The sequence below is a fragment of the Martes martes genome (genome assembly GCF_963455335.1).
Source record: "Martes martes genome assembly, chromosome: 3".
In the NCBI taxonomy this organism is placed as follows: Eukaryota; Metazoa; Chordata; class Mammalia; order Carnivora; family Mustelidae; genus Martes; species Martes martes.
In genome coordinates this window covers 114,140,002-114,160,776 of record NC_137890.1, presented here as the reverse complement: position 1 = coordinate 114,160,776, position 20,775 = coordinate 114,140,002, and the positions used below count along the sequence as shown (strand labels likewise).

The window sequence follows — 20,775 nt, the reverse complement described above, 5'->3', positions numbered from 1 at the left end:
CTAGTAAGGTCCTAAAAGATAACCAAAGCCCCCCCACCCCCCCCCCCCGCCAAAAAAGGAGAGACAGAAATGCCCCTTAGTGCCTACCATCACTAATTTTAGTAATTGTGTCAAATGTTTTTGTATTACATTTTAAGTTTCAAAATGTGTATTATGTTTTAGAGTATTAAGGTTTATCATTCCAAAGTGACTATTCCTTAAACAAAGACTTCATATTTCTTTTACAGCCTCCATAGTACCTGGCATACTAAGAAGCACACAGCAGGTACCCTTTAAATGTTGGCTGATTTCAATTATAGCAAAACAGATAAAGGATATGATAATATTCGTTTTTCTATAAATTCAGTCACTTCAATTCAAACGAAATCCTTATGGATTTATTAGTTTTGACTACTCATTTGTCACCTTTTATTCATTCTTCCTAATAAAAGAAACAAGAATAAATAAGGGATTTCCTTTTCTTCCTATTCTCTTCATCATTTTTCAGTTTTCTGCAGGCTAACCTATAATTTAGAAGTTATAGTAACAGAAAAATTAAGTTCTTAGATTTTGCAAAACAAAGTATGTGTTTTATCTTTTTATCAATCTGTCTTAATATGAATGTGGGCAAGTGAACCACAAATCCAAATGCCAGAACCATTCATACTTACCTAATATGTTCTTTTGCACTCACCCAGCATAGGTAACAGGCACCAAGTGAGCAATTAACCGCTACTACCATTACATTATTTTCCAAATATTAGTCAAAAAGAATCTGGATTTGTTTTCTTCTACCCAAGGAAATTTCAATTAATTCATCCTCTCTGGATCAAAGTATAATCATTTTTAAAAGATGCATTTACTTTGATCCTTTCATTCACTAATTTACTCAAGTAGTGATCAGAGCAAATGAATTCTGACCTAGTTGTGATTCTGGCTCATTGTATAGACAAAAGGAACAACTTCTGTTCCTCAGTCTTTAAACAGCTGTGGACTTTTACTTAAGAGGTGGAGAAAGCTCTGCTTTATCAGCTTACAGGAACCACAGTAAGTCATCAAAAACTCAATTTGATAACTAGGCGTTGTTTCCTATGCCATAGGTTTTAATGGGTAGCAGCAACACCAGCTACTGTCAAGGTGGGAACATGAGGCAGGAACCTTGGCAGAACAGGTTCAAAGAAAATCACACTGCACCAGAATTGGTAACTTCTATTTTAATACACACTTCAAAATATTTGACTCAATAGAAAGAATAGATTTAACCCCTGCAGACCAACATAACATACTTTGGGTCTGCTATTTATTTAGTTACGTAGCCTCAGGCAAGTCACTGAGTCTCAGGTTCTTCATCTATAAAATGGGAATAATATCTATCTTATAAGGTGAGGCACACACATCATCACTAAAACTTAAAAGCACTTAGCCCAGGGCATACAATAAGTGGTGGGTATTAATAATGGCAGCTTTAACAAATGTTAATCGTTAATAATATTATCGTTCTGCATAATGACTGAGCTGTGACATAACTTGTCGTTCCAATTTGACCAAAGAATTTAATAATGTAAAATTCTGGCACATGTGTAATGGGACTTACCTATTAGTGACCCACTAGGAAAAAATTTTTATCCCTTCTCAATCAAAAGTAAAAGTGATTGAGAAAAGAACATCTGCAGCAATCAAAGGCAGGATTTACCCACAGCAACAATTAACATATGTGGATTTGTGGTTGCCATCAAGCAAGCTATCAAGCAAAGAGCAAAACAACTTCTGCCCTAGAATTAGAGCTCACTTTGGTGTTTTTTACTGCTGTATCGCTACTTCCAGCTCCCCACTTCCCCACCAACCATGGATTTCTCAAAGTATAGTATAGTACAAGGATTATTTACAAAACAACTACTTCTATAAATGACTGTAAAGATTCCCTCCACTAAGGATGGGAAACGGCAGAGGATGATGAGAAGAAAGTTATCAAGCATTCTTTACTTTTACAAAAGAACACTGAACTTAAAATGAGGCTTTATGCACTAGCTCCAATGATTAGTGAATTCAAGCAAATTCTGTTTTCACAGGGTCTGACTTACACTAAAAAGCAAAACAAAACATGAAAGATATCTCAAACATGTTCAAATAGGATCAAATAGGAACATACGTGAAATCACTGAGAAAATTAGAAAACACAAATAAATGGAAGTTATCTTCCAAGAAATGTTGATACTCAAATACAGAAAAAAATCAAGTAAGATACACTTTTGGAAATTTCATTTATTTCCCCTACCACATTCACTTTCCTTTTGTCTTCATCTCATTTTTGAAAGATTTTGAGGTACTCCCCTTTGGGAATATACTACTGAATGACACACTACTCCATTTTATTTTATAGTTTTCTGAAAAGATCCCCCCAGACCTCTACATAAAATACCACCAAATTACATAATTGAAATATTAGTACTCTTCCCTGATAAACCAAATGATAGTCTAGATTTAACCAGAGTCCAATAAATATATAACTATTATAAATAAAACAAACACTATTGTATCCTGAAGAGGATGGCCATCTGCAAAAGTAGTTTCTCACTAAATATACCAGAATTCCCTCAATTTTATAATTACTACACTGTACTTGTTCATGTTCAATAAATAGTTCAAGCTAGACACTGTGCTAGACAGAAAACAGTAAGCAGCAGCAGCTGCAACTTTTTGAGACTTAATTTTATAGCAGTTTTAAGTTCACAACAAAATGAAAGTACAGAGATTTCTCATATACCCCTTGACCCCACACATGCATAGCTTCCTGCATTATCAACATCACTAGAATGCTTTATTTGTTACCAAGGATGAACCCTGACACATATCTGAATCACCCAAAGCCCGTAGTTTACCTCAGGGTTTTACTCTTGGTGTTGCATATTCTACGGGTTTGGACAAATGTATAATGACACACATCCATCATTAGAATATCACAGAAGAGTATTTTCACCATCCCCCAAATCCTCTGTGCTTTGCCTATTCATCCTTTCCAACCCGGGTAACCACTGATCTTTTTACTAGTCTCCATGATTTTGCCTTTTCCAAATGTCATATAGTTGGAATCATATAGTATGTAGCCTTTCTAGATGGGCCTCTTTCACTTTGTAACATGTATTTAAGCTTCCTCTGTGTCTTTTCATGACTTAATGGCTCATTTCTTTTTAGTACTAAGTAATATTCCACTGTCCAGATGTACCACTGTTTATGTATCCATTCACCTACTAAAGGACATCTTGGTTCTGCCAAATTTTGGCAATTATGGATAAAGCTGTAAACACCCATGTACAGGTTTTTGTTTGGACTTTAGTTTTCAATTCCTTTGGGTAAATACCAAACAGCATGACTGCTGAATCCTATGGTAAGAGTATGTAAGAAACGACCAAAGTATCTTCCAAAGCAGCTATGCCATTTTGCATTCCCAATGAATGAAAGCTCATATTGCTCTACATCCTTCCCAGAATTTGGTGGTGTCAGTATTCCAGACTTTGACTTTTTTAATAGGTATGTAGTATTGTCTGTTTTAATTTGTATTTGCCTGATGACTTACGATGCAAAAGCATCATTTCATATACTTCTTTACCATTCGTACATCTTCTTTGGTCAGGTGTCTGTTAAGGTCTTTGTTCCATTTCTAAATCTGGTTGTTTGTTTTCTTCTTATTGAGTTCTAAGAGTTCTTTATTTTGGACAACAGTCCTTCATCAGATATTATCAAATGTTGCAAATATTTTCTACCAGTCTTATCTTTCAACTATTGTTTCTGAGTTATTTACAACGCTTACTACATGCCAGATATCATTCAAAGCACTTAATGTATATTAACTCATCTATGCTTTATAACAACTGTATAAAAAGTACTATCATTATCTCCATTTTCCAGATGAGAAAAATAACTTGATCACAGAGCTAGAAAATAATGGAGCCAAAATACAAAACCAGGCGCTCTGGCTCCAGTGCTCTTAACCTACACTGAACACCAAGCACTACATTGAAAGAATCTAAAAGAATTCACAGTCAGCTGATATAGATGGGCACATTAATAAGCAATTCTAATACAGAATATGGTAAGGAGTACCACAGGGGTAACCAAGAAGGATAAAAATATTAAGTCCAAGTCTTCAGATATTACCAGTTGAAACTTATTTTATATAAATTAGTAATTCCCACTGTAAAATCAAGACCTCCAAACCAGCTTGAGAAAGATTAGCATATTTTATAGGGTTTGTCACCTTTCCATTCAATTAACCAGGTATCTACCTGTCTGCTAGGTTTCCTTACTTTTCTAGTTAAGAACAATAGCCTTCCGATCAATCTTTTTCTTCTCAAGACAATTCCAAATCAAGTTAGAGATCAAAATTAGTATAAACTAGTATTCACCATACTTGCTAACGAAGTATTTGAGAGAGATGGCTTAGACATTTAATATAATTTTTAAGTACTTAAAATGGGTAACTAAATCTGGACTGAGTATTGCTTAAGAGTAGCTTCTCCTTAATAACTAGAAAAGAACTATTCTCAATTAGCATATCAAAGCTACTAGTCTCCAATGCCAAGACTTCTGCTTGTAACATGATTAACAGCAGCCCCTGTTTTACCTATACCCACTTCTAAATCGCCTCCTGGGAATAGCCAGCCCATTCAGGTGGCCAGGTGGCCCTGCTACTTGGGTTTCCCTCCTTATTCTCCTTTCAACTAAAGACAAGATTATGTTACTCTTCCTCACTAAACCTCATCCTCAAGCCCTTGTTGTTGCTGGTGTGAGTTAAAAGCCCACACTGGTGGTGAGATATGAAGGAGCAGGGCTAGCAGTACACACGGGGAAGAAGAAAAAATTAAGGCAAAATGATATAGACTCCTCCTTTCTTATACATCATATCGTTCTTCACACAGAGCTAATCATTTTCTTCCAGTGGCCCTGTCTTAATATTTAAGCCAATGCTTTGTCTCAAGAAACCTGGTGAGTTGCCACCTATTAAGATGTTTTTTTGTCCTCTGAAACACAATAAAAGTCATACATAGCTTCGTTCCCTACAGTAAAAACAATACAGTATAATGGAAGAAGTGCATATTGTAAAAAGTTAAGTGTCTGTATGAATCTCACTTGTGAAGCTCATTAGTTTAATACCCCATCTTCTCATCTACAAAACAGTTAACTACCTCAGTAAAGCAACCCGAAACACACTATAGCAAGCAGTAAAGACTTACTTCAATTTTTCATTTGGTTCTCTTATATAATAGGGGTTGGTGCGGGGGAGATCTCAGGATCAATACCTCAAACCCTTAAAGTACAGGCTTTCAAACTTTCTGACCACAAACCACAGTAAGAAACACATTTTTCATTGTGATCCAGTACATATATACATATAATCACACACATGATACTATCTCACAAAATACTACCCTTACTATGTATGATCACTCTAGTATTTTCTATTTTCTTTCTTCTCTCTGGTCCCCATGCGACCCTTTTCCCTCCACGCCCTCCTCCCTAATCACATACACAAATGTCTTTTTAGCCTTGTCATCATACCACCCAACTGGAGACCCAGGAAGCCAGACACTTTCCAGGTAGAAAAAGAGGGATCCTGGAAGAAGGAAATTCTGATAGGCGCTGAGGAGAGTCTGTCTTTCTTCTGGTTCAAGAAAGAGTACTATATCCATTTTCTCTCAGAAACAGTGTGATTGCTGGGGGGCAAAGTTGTACTGCTGGAATAAAGGACACCGGAGGTAAAAAAAGGCTTGTAGATTAGTCCGGGAGGGAACTTACCCAAAATATATGACAATGATCCTATAAGAAAATTCTTCGTAGGTTCCCAACAAAGTTTTTAAAACATAAAATACTTCTATGTTGGGAGAAGGGGTGCTATTTATACCGTGTCTTATGTTAGAGGCTGCTAAACTACTGCCTGTGGGTCAGATCCAGCCGGCAGCCTGTTTTGTACAATCACTGAACAACAGTTTTTACATTTTTAAGTTGTTGAAAAAAAGTCAAAAGAATATTTTATGACACATGAAAATTACATAAAATTCAAATTCCACTATCTATAAAGTTTTATTAGAACACAGTCACAATGATTCATTTATGTACTGTCTATAATGCTTTTGTGTTAAAACTGGCAGAGCTGATAGTTACAAAAGAGATTGCCTAAAATACTTACTATCTGGCTCTTTACAAAAAGTCTCTGAACTCCTTAGTATTTGATTCAATATTCATTCACAGATATTGGTTAAGCACCTTTTATGTGTCATACGCTGGGGAAACTACAGTGAATAAGTCAGATATGGTCCCCTACTCCTAAGTATTCACTGAAGGCAAGTGAAAACAAAAGCTCCTAGGAATAAAAAGCATTTGGTTTGTTGTGGGAACCACTAAGGCAAAAGATGAACCTGGAGAAGGGCTATATTAAGCAATGCCTTTAAGGTCACTGTAAACATCAGACATTCCTCTAATATTTTACCATATATTCAGTTGTTTGTAGAATTAACCCCTTTATTCACAATGTAAAAATAAATGTCTGCTGATGAAGAATCACAACGGCTGAATGAGAACTGTTATTATAGTTCACTTGAACCTAGCACTCTATTGCTCTCCTTGAAAAAAATCACTGCATTAATTACAAATATTTGGGGTTTTTTGGTTAAGATTTTATTTATTTATTTGATAGAGAGAGACAAAGTGAAAGAGGGAACACAAGCAGGGGGAGTGAGAGAGGGAGAAGCAGGCTTCCTGTGGAGCAGGGAGCCTGATGCAGGGCTGGATCACAGAATCCTGGGATCATGACCTGAGCTGAAGGCAGATGCTTAACGAATGAGCCACCCAGAAGCCCCAATTACAAATATTTGGAATAATAACTCAACGTTTACAAAGTTTCAAGTGTATATGTGAATGTGCTTGTGTTTATGTATGTAGCCTTTGATCCTCACCTTACTTTTGTCAGGTAGGTATTATAAACTCCATTTTACAGATGAAGAAATCAAGGTTATGGAATTTTTCCAAGTTCAAATGGTTTATCACACCATGGTAAAAAAAGGCCCAACACCCAAGTTTTCTCCCTACAGAATGTCTGCTCTTTCTACTATACCAGTCCAATAACTGCATAATTAATTACTTTCACTGAATTTGAGATGAAGGGCCTTCTTAATGCTATTTGCTTGTTTCTGAAAAAATCTTTCTAACCAACAGCTACATTTGTACCAACAAGATTAGCTTTTATTGCTACCAATTAGCCCTTACTCGCCAACAATAGATTCCAATGGTAGAAGATTCTACAATCTGTAACAGACTAGGCTCTTCTGATTTCTTCTACTATCTGGCTTGGTGAGCTGTTATCTTTCCCTATCACAGAAACAAGACTAGATATTAATTTTAAAATACTGTTTAATCAAAGCTGCTAAATATACGTTGCTAACTAGGATTACAATTCTTGGCGTGGGGCTATTCTCTGGCTACAATCTTGCAAACGTTAAGATCTGTGGATAAAAGATCAAAACCACACTTCACTGATTCAAAAAGAAAAAAGTATAACCAACACTCTTCTTCTCTTATCGTAATCTTTTAATTTTATCCCATCTTTCTGAAGTGAGGATCAGCCTGAGTAGCTTATTCCTCATAAAAATCACTCTGATAGAGGCAGTTACTAGAAAAAACAGTACCTGACACTCTGTTAGGCCCTCTCAGCAGTTAAAACCTAATTTAATCACTTCTATTATTTCTAGCTCTCTCAGCTAGTAGACAATCTCTATTTACTTTCAACAAACAATTAGCAATGAATTTCCTGATTCAACACCCAAACAAGGTTTATGTACCTCTAAAGAAATAAGTAAGAGAATAAAAAAAGGTCAGCTGATAAGATTTGTTATGTAACATTTATGCAGAATAAAAGGATGATCAGTAGCTATTTCATCATTTTCCCAGTCACAAAGAAAGGTGTTTTATTCTACTTCTGAATGCCTACTAATCAGGTTACTTTACTATTACCCTGTCCATCTTGTATAAGTTATCTCACAACTGCCCTTATTCATTATTTATCATTCTCTTTTAACTTTGACTTTTCATTTCTCCCCATATCATTTTAAAGTGTACCTGCACAAGAAATTCCAAGTCTTAGCTTAAATAAAAACAATTAGCAAATTCTATTCACAAATAATGCAGTATGAAACTCCAGGACCAACGAACACAAAATCTAGCCAACCTGTTATTTTTCTAGCACTACTTTACTTAAAGTAATAATAAATAAAATGGCCTATAATATTTACAGAGTGAAACTACACTTCTTTATAGAAAGTGGCTTACCAAAGACAGTTAGCTTTACCTGCTTCCATAATGAGAGAAACCAAATGAAAAGAAGCAGCCACCATTATATTTTTAAATTCAGTAAAGTTTAATGTCTCTTCTGGCTTTATCTCTATGTAATAATACAGTTTTTCCTAGTCAGAGATGATGCTGCTGAACTTCTGCCAATATAGAGTTGATTTCCCTGTGCCAAGCACCACCTCCCCCTCCTACCAACAGTACAGACTTGAAATCTTTCACAGATAAAAATATTCAAGCTGACTACTTAGAGTTAGAGGCCATAGCCCAGAGTAAAAATAAGAACCCACAGTATTAACTACTTATCCTTTCAGACTTTAAGACCTTGATAACCTGTAAAGTATCAAATTCCTAAGAATTAAGATACAAAATATGTTGTTTCTACTTCTGAATTTTCAATGACACCAACAATACAATATATTACATGTTTAAAATAAAGAGATGATCTTGTGAAAAAATAGGCATATTGAAAAGGTGTAAAGTCAAAGTTTCACAGAGAAACAGGAATGCTTAGTAAATAAGAATATAAATTAGCAAATGCACAAAATCTAAATATAGGAACTTTCCAGAAAAATTCAACAAACTCTGGTCTGTGTTTTATTACCTCTTTTTTTTAGCGTTTTGGTTTTTTTTCTTTTTGAGATGTTGTATTCAAAGTTTTCAGATGCACAATAAGCCTATCCATTTATTTTTAAGAAATAATAAGTAGGACAAACATGGGGTGACTAAGAAAATCTAAGAGGAAGACTGGTGAAGTACAGGCAAGTTTGAGAATACAGACAATGTTCAGAGGTAGATAGGGTCTTAGAGAATCCCTACAGTTTAGGTTAGATTGATATAACGGCCTCCCACTCTCACCTCTTCGCTCCTACATACCTCCAATATATTCTCCAGAGAGCTGCCCAAGTGATCTCAACATAAAACCCAGCTCTAGCTCCTCCTCAAAACTCTTTGCCCTTTGGATTTTATTCTAACTCCTTCCCACATTAGATCAAAGCCCTACATGATCAGGTCCCTGTCTCTCTCTCCAGTCCCAAGCCTGGATTCACTTCATCAGACAGGCAAGCAGGCTTCTACTTTATGCCAGAAACTGTGCTATCCCCTGAGGGTATTATGATAAAAGTGACACACCCCTCTAAAAGTTTATACTTCCATAGTGGAAAGTACAGAGAATAAATAGGTAGATAAGCTAAGTAACTAGAGATTTGTGGTATGGATGTGAGGCAAATAGCTATCCTATGAGTACCCTGTTTGCTTCTGTCAGAATTCATATGGCGATCTGTAATTATTTTATTCATTTGGCTACTGACTTTAAGACTGTAAGCTCCATAAGCTCATAATCATATCTGTCTTGTTCATTGCTGCATCCCAAGTACTTAGCAATATCTAGCATGTAGTTCAACATTTGTTAATAAATGAATACTTAATTCACTCTCTTTAATTTAAGGATGAGTAAAGTGAGGTCTTAGTGATTGCCAAGGTCAAAGAAGAGTGAGTAACAAAATAGGTATCTGAATGAGACTCTTTAGTTCAAGGTATTATTATATCACATTCAAAATACTGATCTCAAAACTTGAATGATTATGTTTTTGAAGCTTGTAGCTGTTACCCAAAAACAGACTTGAGAATCTTTCAAGACTTTACTTCTACATGAAAAATTTTAAAACACTTAAGTTTTAAGTGAAATTATGAAAATATTTTAAATTCCAATAAATAGAAATGAAAATTTACTTCGAGGTTTCCTTTAATGCATTCTACAACACAATGAGACCTTAAAGAACTCTGTTTAAAAAAAAAATCTTATCTGAATGTTCTAGATATTTCCTGACTCCTTTTTGGCACTCTGTATTGATATTTTCTTTGGCTAAATCAGTTAGTCAGAATATTATTTCATATTAATGGATAAGTAATTTACCAGCAAACTTAAAAATACCTCCACAAAACTGAATCTATATTTTTAAATGTTTTACACACAATATTCTTAATAATGGGACTTCAAGATACGAATGAAGACAAATGAATATGTGTATATAATATCTACTATGAACCAGCTACTGTGTTATAGGGCATATTATTTCATTAAATACATCTTTGTTTACAAATATAAAAAATTAATCTAAGAGCTTTAGAAACTGGCCAAAATCTCATAATTCACCCATGCCCACTCCTCTTAAAATAGTGTTTTGGAAGAAATTTGATTTATCATGTATAATCATAAAGATGTGAAGATCATGTATAATGATAACGATGTGAAGACCAAGATTTTTCCCAATAAAGGTTTCATTTCTATAAAACACATATTATAAAGTTACTAATCCTAGGTAGGAAAACTCCTCCCTCAAAGTTTTATATATAGATAGTCTTACTTTTATTACAATATGTAAAGATGGTTCATTTTTTAAATGTTTTAAAAAACAACCACTGCCTAACAGGAACTTCTAATAATTATCTTATTGCTTTACATTTATTTTCTTCCACAAATTAGAGAATAAAATGATTCCCAATGTGACTATAGCTACTAAGAAAATAGTCAACCAAAGAAGAAAGTGAAAGAATGGTACTGAAAAGGTTTAGGATTCAGACACAAGTAATAAATACCAAATCAAAAAAGTTTCTAAATCTACAGAATATGACTTATGCAGATTTCAAAGAATGTAATCTGAATGGCCAGTATGAGCAATAACTGTGATTACTATAATTTGACCATTATTTAAACACAAACAACATACTGAACCATGAGTGCTCAGAGTTCTTTACAATGAAGACATATCCATCAGTGTCTCTGCCCCCATAAAAGAACACTACATGTGCTCATCTTTTCTATGTATTCTATTTTTCCAAATCTATGTCTGTATTTTCATTCATGCTTATAATCTAAATCCATACCTGTCTGTAGAATTTCTTTAGTTATGAAAATGCTCCCTATTTTCTTCTGGTTTGATATTTCTTTACCAATTTTATTTAGTAGTGCTACCATCCTACTTTAATCTTCAAATTGCTCTTCTATCCTATATTCCATATAGATGTGTGTGTATATATATACATAATATATCATATTTTTGGGACATCCATCAAGATCTGCATCTCTCTTAGTTTCAATTACTTTTCCTCTGATTTAACCCACTCAAATGAGATTGTTTTACTTCTTCAAGCAATTATAAACATCTTCTCATCACATAAATCTCTTCCTCAGATTTAGTCAAAATTCCTTCACCTTGTCTTCCATCCATGGTCAAGTTTACTGGCAAATGCTCTCTGTGTTCCTGGATTCTATTTTGTGCCTTTTCCTTCATATTAAGATAAACATCCCTCTCAACCACTGCCAAGACATTTTTCCCCCTATTATTAGGATCTATGGCCTCCAGCAAGCCTTCCCTAAATTAAGAAAAATCTTAACTCTTCAAAATTACAGGGGCGCCTGGGTGGCTCAGTGGGTTAAAGCCTCTGCCTTCGGCTCAGGTCATGATCTCAGGGTCCTGGGATCGATGGAGCCCTGCACTGGGCTCTCTGCTCAGCGGGGAGCCTGCTTGCCTTCCTCTCTCTCTCTGCCTGCCTCTCTGCCTACTTGTGATCTCTGTCAAATAAATAAAATCTAAAAAAAAAGGACAAAGACAAAGAAAAAAAATACAATCTAATTTTGTTTTAGCACCTTTGTGTATCCTTAATTTATGCAGAGAATCCATAAGAAAGAAGAGCTCAGCCAGAGCAGGTCCATGTTCTCTCTTAGGACCAGTTTTCCCTATATTCTGTACCTAAGTACACATTCTCTATTGTAGATTAAATAATAAGAACATTTTTCGGTACACATACTTTTCACTGCACATGTTTACTACGCAGTTTCCTTCTCAGAGAATTTGACAGAGAGAATAAGGGATTGCCGAACTAGGTCACTATTTCTTAGGAGTTTAGAACCCATTAGTTGATCACTGAATTAATTAATGGATTACAATAAAAAAATTAGTGAAACAGAATATAAAAATAAATAAAAGCCTTACACACAGTAAGAGCTAGTTCACAAAACTTCTATTTCTGATATATACACATATTTATGTAAATGGGAACTGCATTATGATGCAATGTGTATTTCCTTCTGTGGGTTATGGTCAAAAAAGCTGAAAGACACAGAACCTGAAGATCTCTAAAATGCCTTCTAAACTGTGTGATTCAAATTATATTAAAAGATTTTATCTAAGGATCAGAAACACAGCATTTTAAAAAAAGGAACAGAACTTAAGGTACCCAAACACAACCAGCAAAATCATTTTTTCTTAATAAAATGTCACTATTAAACACTAACCTTAAGATTATAGAATTATAAAGCTTTTAGAGAAGGAAAAAAGTTCAGAAATAATCTAACTCAAGTTTATTGCTTTAATACATAAAAGGAAAAGCCAGGCGCAGAAATGAAAAAAATTCACTTCATTCATTCACTAAACATTTCTTCAGTACCTATTGTGTGCCAGGTTCTAGGATTGGGTCTGTAGATAAAGAGAAGATGTCTTCCAAGAGCTCACAGTCTAACATGTATAGAGGTAAATAAACATTTGCAATAATTACTAGAATAAAGGTCATTTAGAATAGAAAACAACTAAATATGGGTTGGGTGGCAGAAAAATTGTTTCTAAAGAGGTGATACTTCTTAGTCTTAAAACAAGGAGTTTTAGTCTTAAAAAACAAGGAGTTTTAGTCTTAGTCTTAAAAACAAGGAGTTAGCCAGGTAAAGAAGGAAGAACTAACCTATAAAAAGGTACCATACTGATACAAAATAAAGGATGACACATTCAAAAAACTGCGAGTCAAGTTTGTATCACTGGAATGTAGGACTCATGCTAAGGAGGAGACAGAATACCTAGTATTTATGTGATATTTAATCTTCAAACCGCTCTCTGAGATAGTCACTATTAATACCCCCATTTTGTAGATGATAAAACTGAAGCACAAAAGGTGAAGAGATTTGTCCAAGGTTAAACTGAGAAGCCAGGATGTAAACGAAGTAAGTCTAACTCCAGAGCCCATCCTCCAAGCCACTATACCAAGAGGTTAAAGAACACAAGCAGGAACCAAATGACAAAGCACCATTCTAAGTACATGCAATTCTAAGACTTTAGATTTTAGGCTAAAGGTGACTTAAATGGAAATGTTTAAAGCAGGAGTGACATATTTAGATTTATTTTTTAATGAGGTCAATTGGAAGTTATACGTGGACAGAATGGGAGAGGAAGCAATGATAGGAACCCAGTCTTAATTAGAAAAGTACTATAATAATTCAGGTAAGAAAAATGATAGATGAGCTGGACAGTGGCAGTGCTGACACCAGAACCAGAGTCTACTGACCCCTGTGATCACATTCTTGTCCAGTATCCAAAAGAACTTCCAAATTTTTTCCTTTAAGCCCACCATTCTAACAGTAAAAATCCAACCTCAGAGACAATACATTTCTTCTAGACCCTTCATTAAACAAAACGTGATACTAGATGCATTTAGATATCTGAAAGTGACTAACAGAAATCCAGTTGGAGAATGACAGAAAGTCAATTGCTATCTACAGTAGTTTCTTTACCTTCTTGACTTCTTCTCCTTCCTATATACACTATTACTGGAACTTTCATATTCAATAGTCAATTCAAAATCAATGTTCTGTCTAGACATGAGCATTATAACCTAACAAAATTAAATCTACCACAGAGGAAGTCTGATGTGGTCCCAGCTGTGGCAATAAATATATTCCCTGGTCTGGTCAAATTTTGGCTTAAACAGAGATGATGAATGAACAATAATAAAAGACAGACTTTTTGAAAGCAGCAAAGAGTTAAAGAAAACCAAATATTTTAAAAAGGAGTAAGAGTAGGGCGCCAGGGTGGCTCAGTGGGTTAAGTGCTGGACTCTTGATTTCCTCTCTGGTCATGATCTCAAGGTCATGAGATCAAGCCCTGTGTTGCGCCTCTCCCTCTGCCCCTCCCCCCTTCAAAAAAAAGTTTTTAAGAGCAACCTACAGTTGACACCACTGGATTCCAAAAGAGTAACACTATTCCCAAGTGTGTGTGTGATATTTCAGAAACCAACAAATGAAAGAACAGTAGAAAAGACTATCTGGTCAATTCTCAAACATTCTAAATTGAATCTGTTTTCATTTAAACCATGTGTGAGCCCTCCTGAGCCAAAACTGATGCTAAGCAACAAGTGGGTTCCACAAGCAAAGCAGCCTACAGAAAAGGGAAATACAGAAGGAAAAAAGAATATAAACAAAGTAGGCATAAAGAGGAAAGGGAATGGAAAGGAAATGGAAGAAAGTATGAGTTACAGAATAATGGAATAAAAAGTGAAAGAGTACTACTGACCCTAATATCAAACATTGCTAACCTTACCTAAATTACTATCTAAGAGGAACTATGCAGGACACATAGCAACATAAGAAAGCATGAAAAGATAAATACAAATCACAGATTTCTGAGACACCAAAGATGAGAAATAAGAGTATACTACTTACAAAAATAAAAAAGCAAGAAAATAATTTTAGAATATAAAGGAACATTTAGAGATTATTAAAACCTCATTTGGTTTAGTTATGCTTTACTTCTAATGAAACAGTGAACCCAAAAGGTGAAGATGTCAGTAGTACCAAAGATATATATGTATGGGGAGGTGTGTTACAAAGATAGTATGAAGCTTATTTGCATTCTTTTTGTGGGAGTGATTTCAGATTTTTTTTTTCAATGGTATAATGCTACTTACACTTTTTCACTTTAATTCTTATCCTGGCTGGGTTCACTTTCTTAAAACCAGAGTTCAAAACAAGGTAAGCATTTATTAATTATGGTCAAATTTTAACCTTAAGAAGGACAAGGGTCTATGATAAATCATAGCATATTAATTAGTATAACCTAAATGAGTCTAATGATAACCAAAACACAGCCAATGATTCTCCAGAAAACTATGTAATTAAGAAACCACTTTAAAACTTTCTTCAAATTAAAGAAAAGGAGAAAAAAAAATAGCCTTAAAAAAAAAACGAACCCTGAATTTATTCTTTGAAACCTTTCAGGCACATGTAATAGTGTACATATTTCTTCCATATGAAACTTAGAAAACTTTCCTGTACCATGTTAGTCTCTCTCTCCCTTTCTTTCTCTCACACACACAACCCAGCTGCTACCACACAGTCCAGACAGTGATTTTAATAAGGATAAAAGGAAATATCCTTAAAGATAATTATCACAGCAAAGAAACTACTGGATCAAAAGCAAATATAACTAAACCTGATACTTCAACCAATTATTCATCCTATTCAGGAATATACAGTCTTCATGGGCTTGCCATCATAGCAAAGCAATGGGTCTGGAGAGTTTATTCAAAACTCAGCAAATTATTTTTATTAAAATATAATAAGATGAAATAATGTGTACACCAATAGTCAGTTTTTCTAATATAATCATTCTAATTCTAAAAGACAATGAAAAGATGAAAGCTTTCAATACAAAATCACCTGAAGATCAACAGCATATCCTTATAAAATTTGGATGATTGACTGTGGGAATGGAAAGCAGGACCCTTTTACTAATATAGTAATACTTTTAAAAATGAAGAGTTTAAAGTAAGGCTTCTCAACCTCAACACTATTGACATTTTGAGCCACGTAACTTTTCATTGTGTAAGGCTGTCCTGTGCATTATGGGATGATCAGCAGCATTCCTGCCCTTTACCCACTAGATGCTAGTAGCATATAGTACCCCACAGTTGTGACAACCAAATATGTCTTTATGTCTCCTGGAAGAGGTGTAGGGGCAGAAAGCACTTTTGCTCTCTGCAAAAACTTGAGAAATACTGGCTTATAAGTAGAAAAAAATTCAACAAGAATTGGTAGGGGAGGGAGTTTGTTTTGTTTCTCTTCTGGTTTTGATGTTCTAATATACTGTATTTGAATTTGATCACAGACTACATTTAAGCAGTTCTGCCTGCAGAAAAGAAAGCATTTAATATCTATCACTTGTTAACCAAAGTTCAGTGGAGTCTCAGAAGATTCACTGTACTGCCAATTCTCCCTCCAACTGCACATATACTCGCTCACAGAAACAGACACAGGAGTGCGTGTGCACACACACACACACTATTGCCTAAGTGAAGTAAAGGAAATGCACAAAATTACTTTATCTCCATTTCTTATTTCATCGAATATATGGACCGGACTGCTCCAGTTTGCACAGAAATTCAAACAAATTCTCAACTTAGTGCAACTCAAATACCACAGTAGCTGCATCATTCTAGGTAGCATAAACATAAGTACTAGAGCAAGTATTAAACTCACAGTTTAACAAATGGTGAAGATACAAATTAACCACAATGCTTTAAAAACAAACGAACAAAAAATCTAAGTACATTTGCGTTTTGAAACAGAATCTGAGGAAGGATAAGAAGAATGAAAAAATCCAAATACAGAAGGAATCTGAAGGCATTTGAGGATGAAGGCATAACTCAAAAATGTTTCCTCTGGAGTTACATTAAGAAATTATATGCTTGGTCATATCGTACAGGATTAGTATACAAAATCAGTCTTCTAGTATATATACCATGAGATGGAAACTGAAAATCAAAGTCTGCAAAATACTAAAGAAAAGAGTAAACATTCATCCTAAAAACCTGAAATACAACAGCTCTTTACTACTATTTTTCATTTGCTTAAAAAAAAAAAATCAAATATCCAGAAACTAAAAACTGACAACTTGAGAAATTTTTAAATTCTCATGGAAACAGTCATCCTCATGCTTCCAGCATGCCCGCTTACATATTACATAGAAAAATCAATTAAGAAAAGAAACATAATAATCTTTTAAAGTGTATTTAATTCATAACAAATCCTTTTAAAAAATCAGATATTTTAGGTAATAAAAATCTTCATACATAAATATGGATTAAAGTCTTTAAGATGATTCCAGTTATCTTCAATAGAATTATATTTTAGTTCAACTAGGAATTATCTGAAAAAAAACTATGCAATATTTATTACCAGTTTTATGTAATTCTGTGTGATATACATATATATATATATATATATATATATGCTCTACAGCAAGAAAACTACTGTATTTCAAAATTTTAGCTATTAACCTCCTGGCTCACGGAAAATAATCCTACAAAACACTAATGCTCTATTCTTTTTACTTCTAAACCAAGCAAAGGAAGCTGTAAGATCTGTAGCGACAGACTGCTTTCTCAGAAGTAATACCTTGAGACTGCTCAAGAATAACCCCCTTCACCAATTAGTGTGATTCAGGTGGGCTTGGGAGGGAATAATGTCCACAATTCCTTGGTCAGTGGCCATGATGCCCCTCCTCCTCAAGGGCAGGAGATCAGAGAAAGGGATTTCAACAAGAGGAGTTCACCAACCAGAACATACAGAAACACAGAAGAGAGAGTACTACAGGAAAAATAAAAACTACACAGTTAAGTCATGTTACAAAAGCAAGAGGTTTAATGTTATCAAGGTATTCATTCATTCATTTCAGAGAGACCATTGTTTATCTTCCTCCCCAAACCGCGCACAAAAAGAACTGTCAGCCTGCCTTAAGCATGTTCCTTCTTCCATTTAAACAGACATGATTCTTTGGTTAATCTCTGGCAATGATCGCCATTTCACAACACATTTAGCCCACCCGGAACTGATCAATACCACTACAGACATAAGACTAGACTTTATCCATTTATTAACCACAAGGAAATGAACCATTCAGCAAAATTCTATACATTACAAAAGATTCTATTAAAAGAGGGGGTTGGGAAGATGGACACACACACACACACACACACACCCCAACCACAGAGGTACACAAAGAAAAGACTAACACCCTCTAATTTCCCTCTAGCAAAGGAGATAAAGACATGGCCATGAAACCTGTCAATTCGTTCCCCCCCATAATTCTCTCTCACAACCTAGTAACTGAATATATTGAATTTTATGACCAAGAGATCCATTGCGACTTTAAAATTGTTTCATCTATCAAACTAACTCCCCTGTTATGTACATTTGCACACCTTTGAGCTAGGTTGTATTCATTTACAGAATTTCAAATACAAAAGACTAGATAGTTTTCCAACCACTGGTTGCAAGCATAGAACGTTCTCACAAAATCAAAATTTCAAATATAAAAGGACCTAATTATTCTTCCAACCTTGGGCCAAAACCTATTTTATGGCTATAGTGTATTTGACAGTATGAACAATCTCAAATGGCTGCTCTAAACCAAAAACAATGCTTCAATACAACGCGTTTAAAATAAGTACTCCGTAGATAAGCAAAATCTATGCCAGAAAAGAGCACATAAATGGTGGTTGAAAGCCAGCACATTACCAACACAGCAGCATACCTCTTCTGCACTAGGTTATTGTTAATACTCCAACAACAACTATAACTATTTTTAACACTGCTGGACACTGAAGTTTAAGAAAACATAAGGGGAGACCCAGATGAAATTGCTGATATAATGCATTGTTTCTCACGGTCAAAATTAAGTAACAACTGCCCAGATCTCTGTCGTGATAGTCACTGGTGAAGCACTAATTAAAAGACCATTAAAATAAAACACCCTTATTTTGGAGAATGCCACACTAAATGGTATTTTAGAAAACGCCTTTCGGGTCTCAAACCTTTGCATAGATTGTCACTTGTGGTATTTGTGGCTTAACTGCAACCCAACCAGCGCTGTCATCCAATGTTATGGCCACAAACCATGACTTTCTCACTTCCACAACCGAGCAGTCACTCTTATCAGTTCGCCAACCTAACTCAAAACGAGAAGCATTCATGGAGATGTCCAGATCACAATCAGACTTGGGGGATAGAAGCCGAGGGGCTCCAGGTCGGGGAAAACCTCCCCGGGCTCCACTGGAGCTCGCCGACCCAACAACAACCGCGGCCAACAACAACCGCGGCCGCCAGCAGCGGCGGCGGCGGCGGCGGTGGTGGCGGCGGCAGCAGCAGCAGCAGCCCTGCCGCGCCACGCTCCATGCACCTACCTGAAGAACAAGAGATAAGAAAGACGGCAAACGCCAACTTTGCAGCAGCTCCCATTTTCCCGAGGCGCCGGGGAATCCGTAGGAAGTTCTCGCTTGATATCCAGTTCCCTGGGTCTTCCTCGGAGACAAACCTCCTGGTGTAAAATCAACCGTCATAAAACATATTCGGAAGCCCCGACCAAAAAAAAAACGTTCACGGGGTTAAGAAAAAGAAAAAAAGGAGGGGGGGGAGAGCACAACAATAAAAAAAAAAAAAAAAATGCACCACGGGGGAAAAACCGCCACACACACGCACAACACACAAAACCAAACAACGAAAAGCCAACAACAACAAAAGCGCGTTTAAATCACTGTCAAAATCACTGTCAGCTCCGCTCGCCTCTCGGGTCTCTCCGAACAAAACGCCAGGCTGAGGCGACGAGGAGGCGGCGGCGGTGGCGTCCGCTGCCGCCCGGACAGTCCGGGAACCGAGCTGGGTCCGACGTCCGGACCGACCTTCAACCCGGACACCCAAAGTCCGCGGACCACTGGCGGCCGAGCTCTCGGCCGTGGCACCCGAGGCAGCTGCGGCGCGGAGAAGGAGCAGCGGGCGGCGGCGGCGGCAGCGGTGCAAGCGTCGGCCAAGTTCTGGTCCAGGCTCTGGCTCCGGCTCCGGGCTCCGGGCTCGGCCGCGTTTTCGGTCCCCTGGCCTCCGCCGGCCCCGCCCCCCAGACTTCCGGTTCCGGCCCGAAACTGGAAGCCCGGCACCGCGGAGAAACGCTCCGCCGCGCAGGCGGCGGCGGCGGCGGCGGCGGCAGTAGGGCAGCGGCGGCGGCGGCGGCGGCAGCGGCGGCGGCCCGGCGCAGCGCGCGTGCCGGGCCGGGAGCGCGAGGAGATTGTCGGGGAAGCGAGGCGGGAGCGGGGGAGGGGTGAGTGCGAGGGCGGGGCCGCTGGAGGGCGAGGAGGCGGGGCGGATGGAGGCTCGCTACCGCGAGGCCTCGGCGTCCGGCCTGCTTGGCCTGCTGGGCTGTGGGGCTCGAGTGGGTGGGTGACTTGATGCAGTCGGGGACGTGGAGCGCCCGGTTTTCTAATTGCGCCCCACTGGCCTCTCTGGAACGTACACCACCCTGATCAATGGGAACCCAAGAGAAACCGGAGCCTGAGGCGGGGTGGGTGGCCGGTGACTCCGAGGGGCGTCTGCGGCGCCCTGTCTTTCCTCTGGGGGGACGCCTCGTCCGCGCGGAGACTCCGGGCGCCGGAAAGCCGGGGGTGTGAGCCGGTCTGCCGCGCCCGCGAAGCTGCCTTAGCGAGCTCCGTGAGCGCGCGAGCTGGTGGTTGTGCCCCCCAGTCTTAGCTCCGCATCCCACCCCTGTACCTACTGCTTAAGCGTTTTGTCTTCCGACTAAAAGAGAAAAGAAGGGGAAAAACTAGCGGAGGATGGGCTGTCAGTCCGGTCAGGATGTCCATGGCAAT

The 20,775-nt window shown here is 37.3% G+C and overlaps 1 protein-coding gene across 1 annotated transcript in view; it reads right to left on the bottom strand.

Moving 5' to 3' along the window:
* Positions 1-20,032, bottom strand: part of ACVR2A (activin A receptor type 2A) — an 84,162-nt gene extending 64,130 nt beyond the window's left edge. Inside the window, exon 1 of the mRNA XM_080799837.1 lies at positions 19,324-20,032. Coding sequence (XP_080655963.1) covers positions 19,324-19,378 — 55 coding nt within the window. The 5' untranslated portion in view covers positions 19,379-20,032. The remainder of the gene's footprint in view (positions 1-19,323) is intronic.
* Positions 20,033-20,775: the final 743 nt, after the last annotated feature.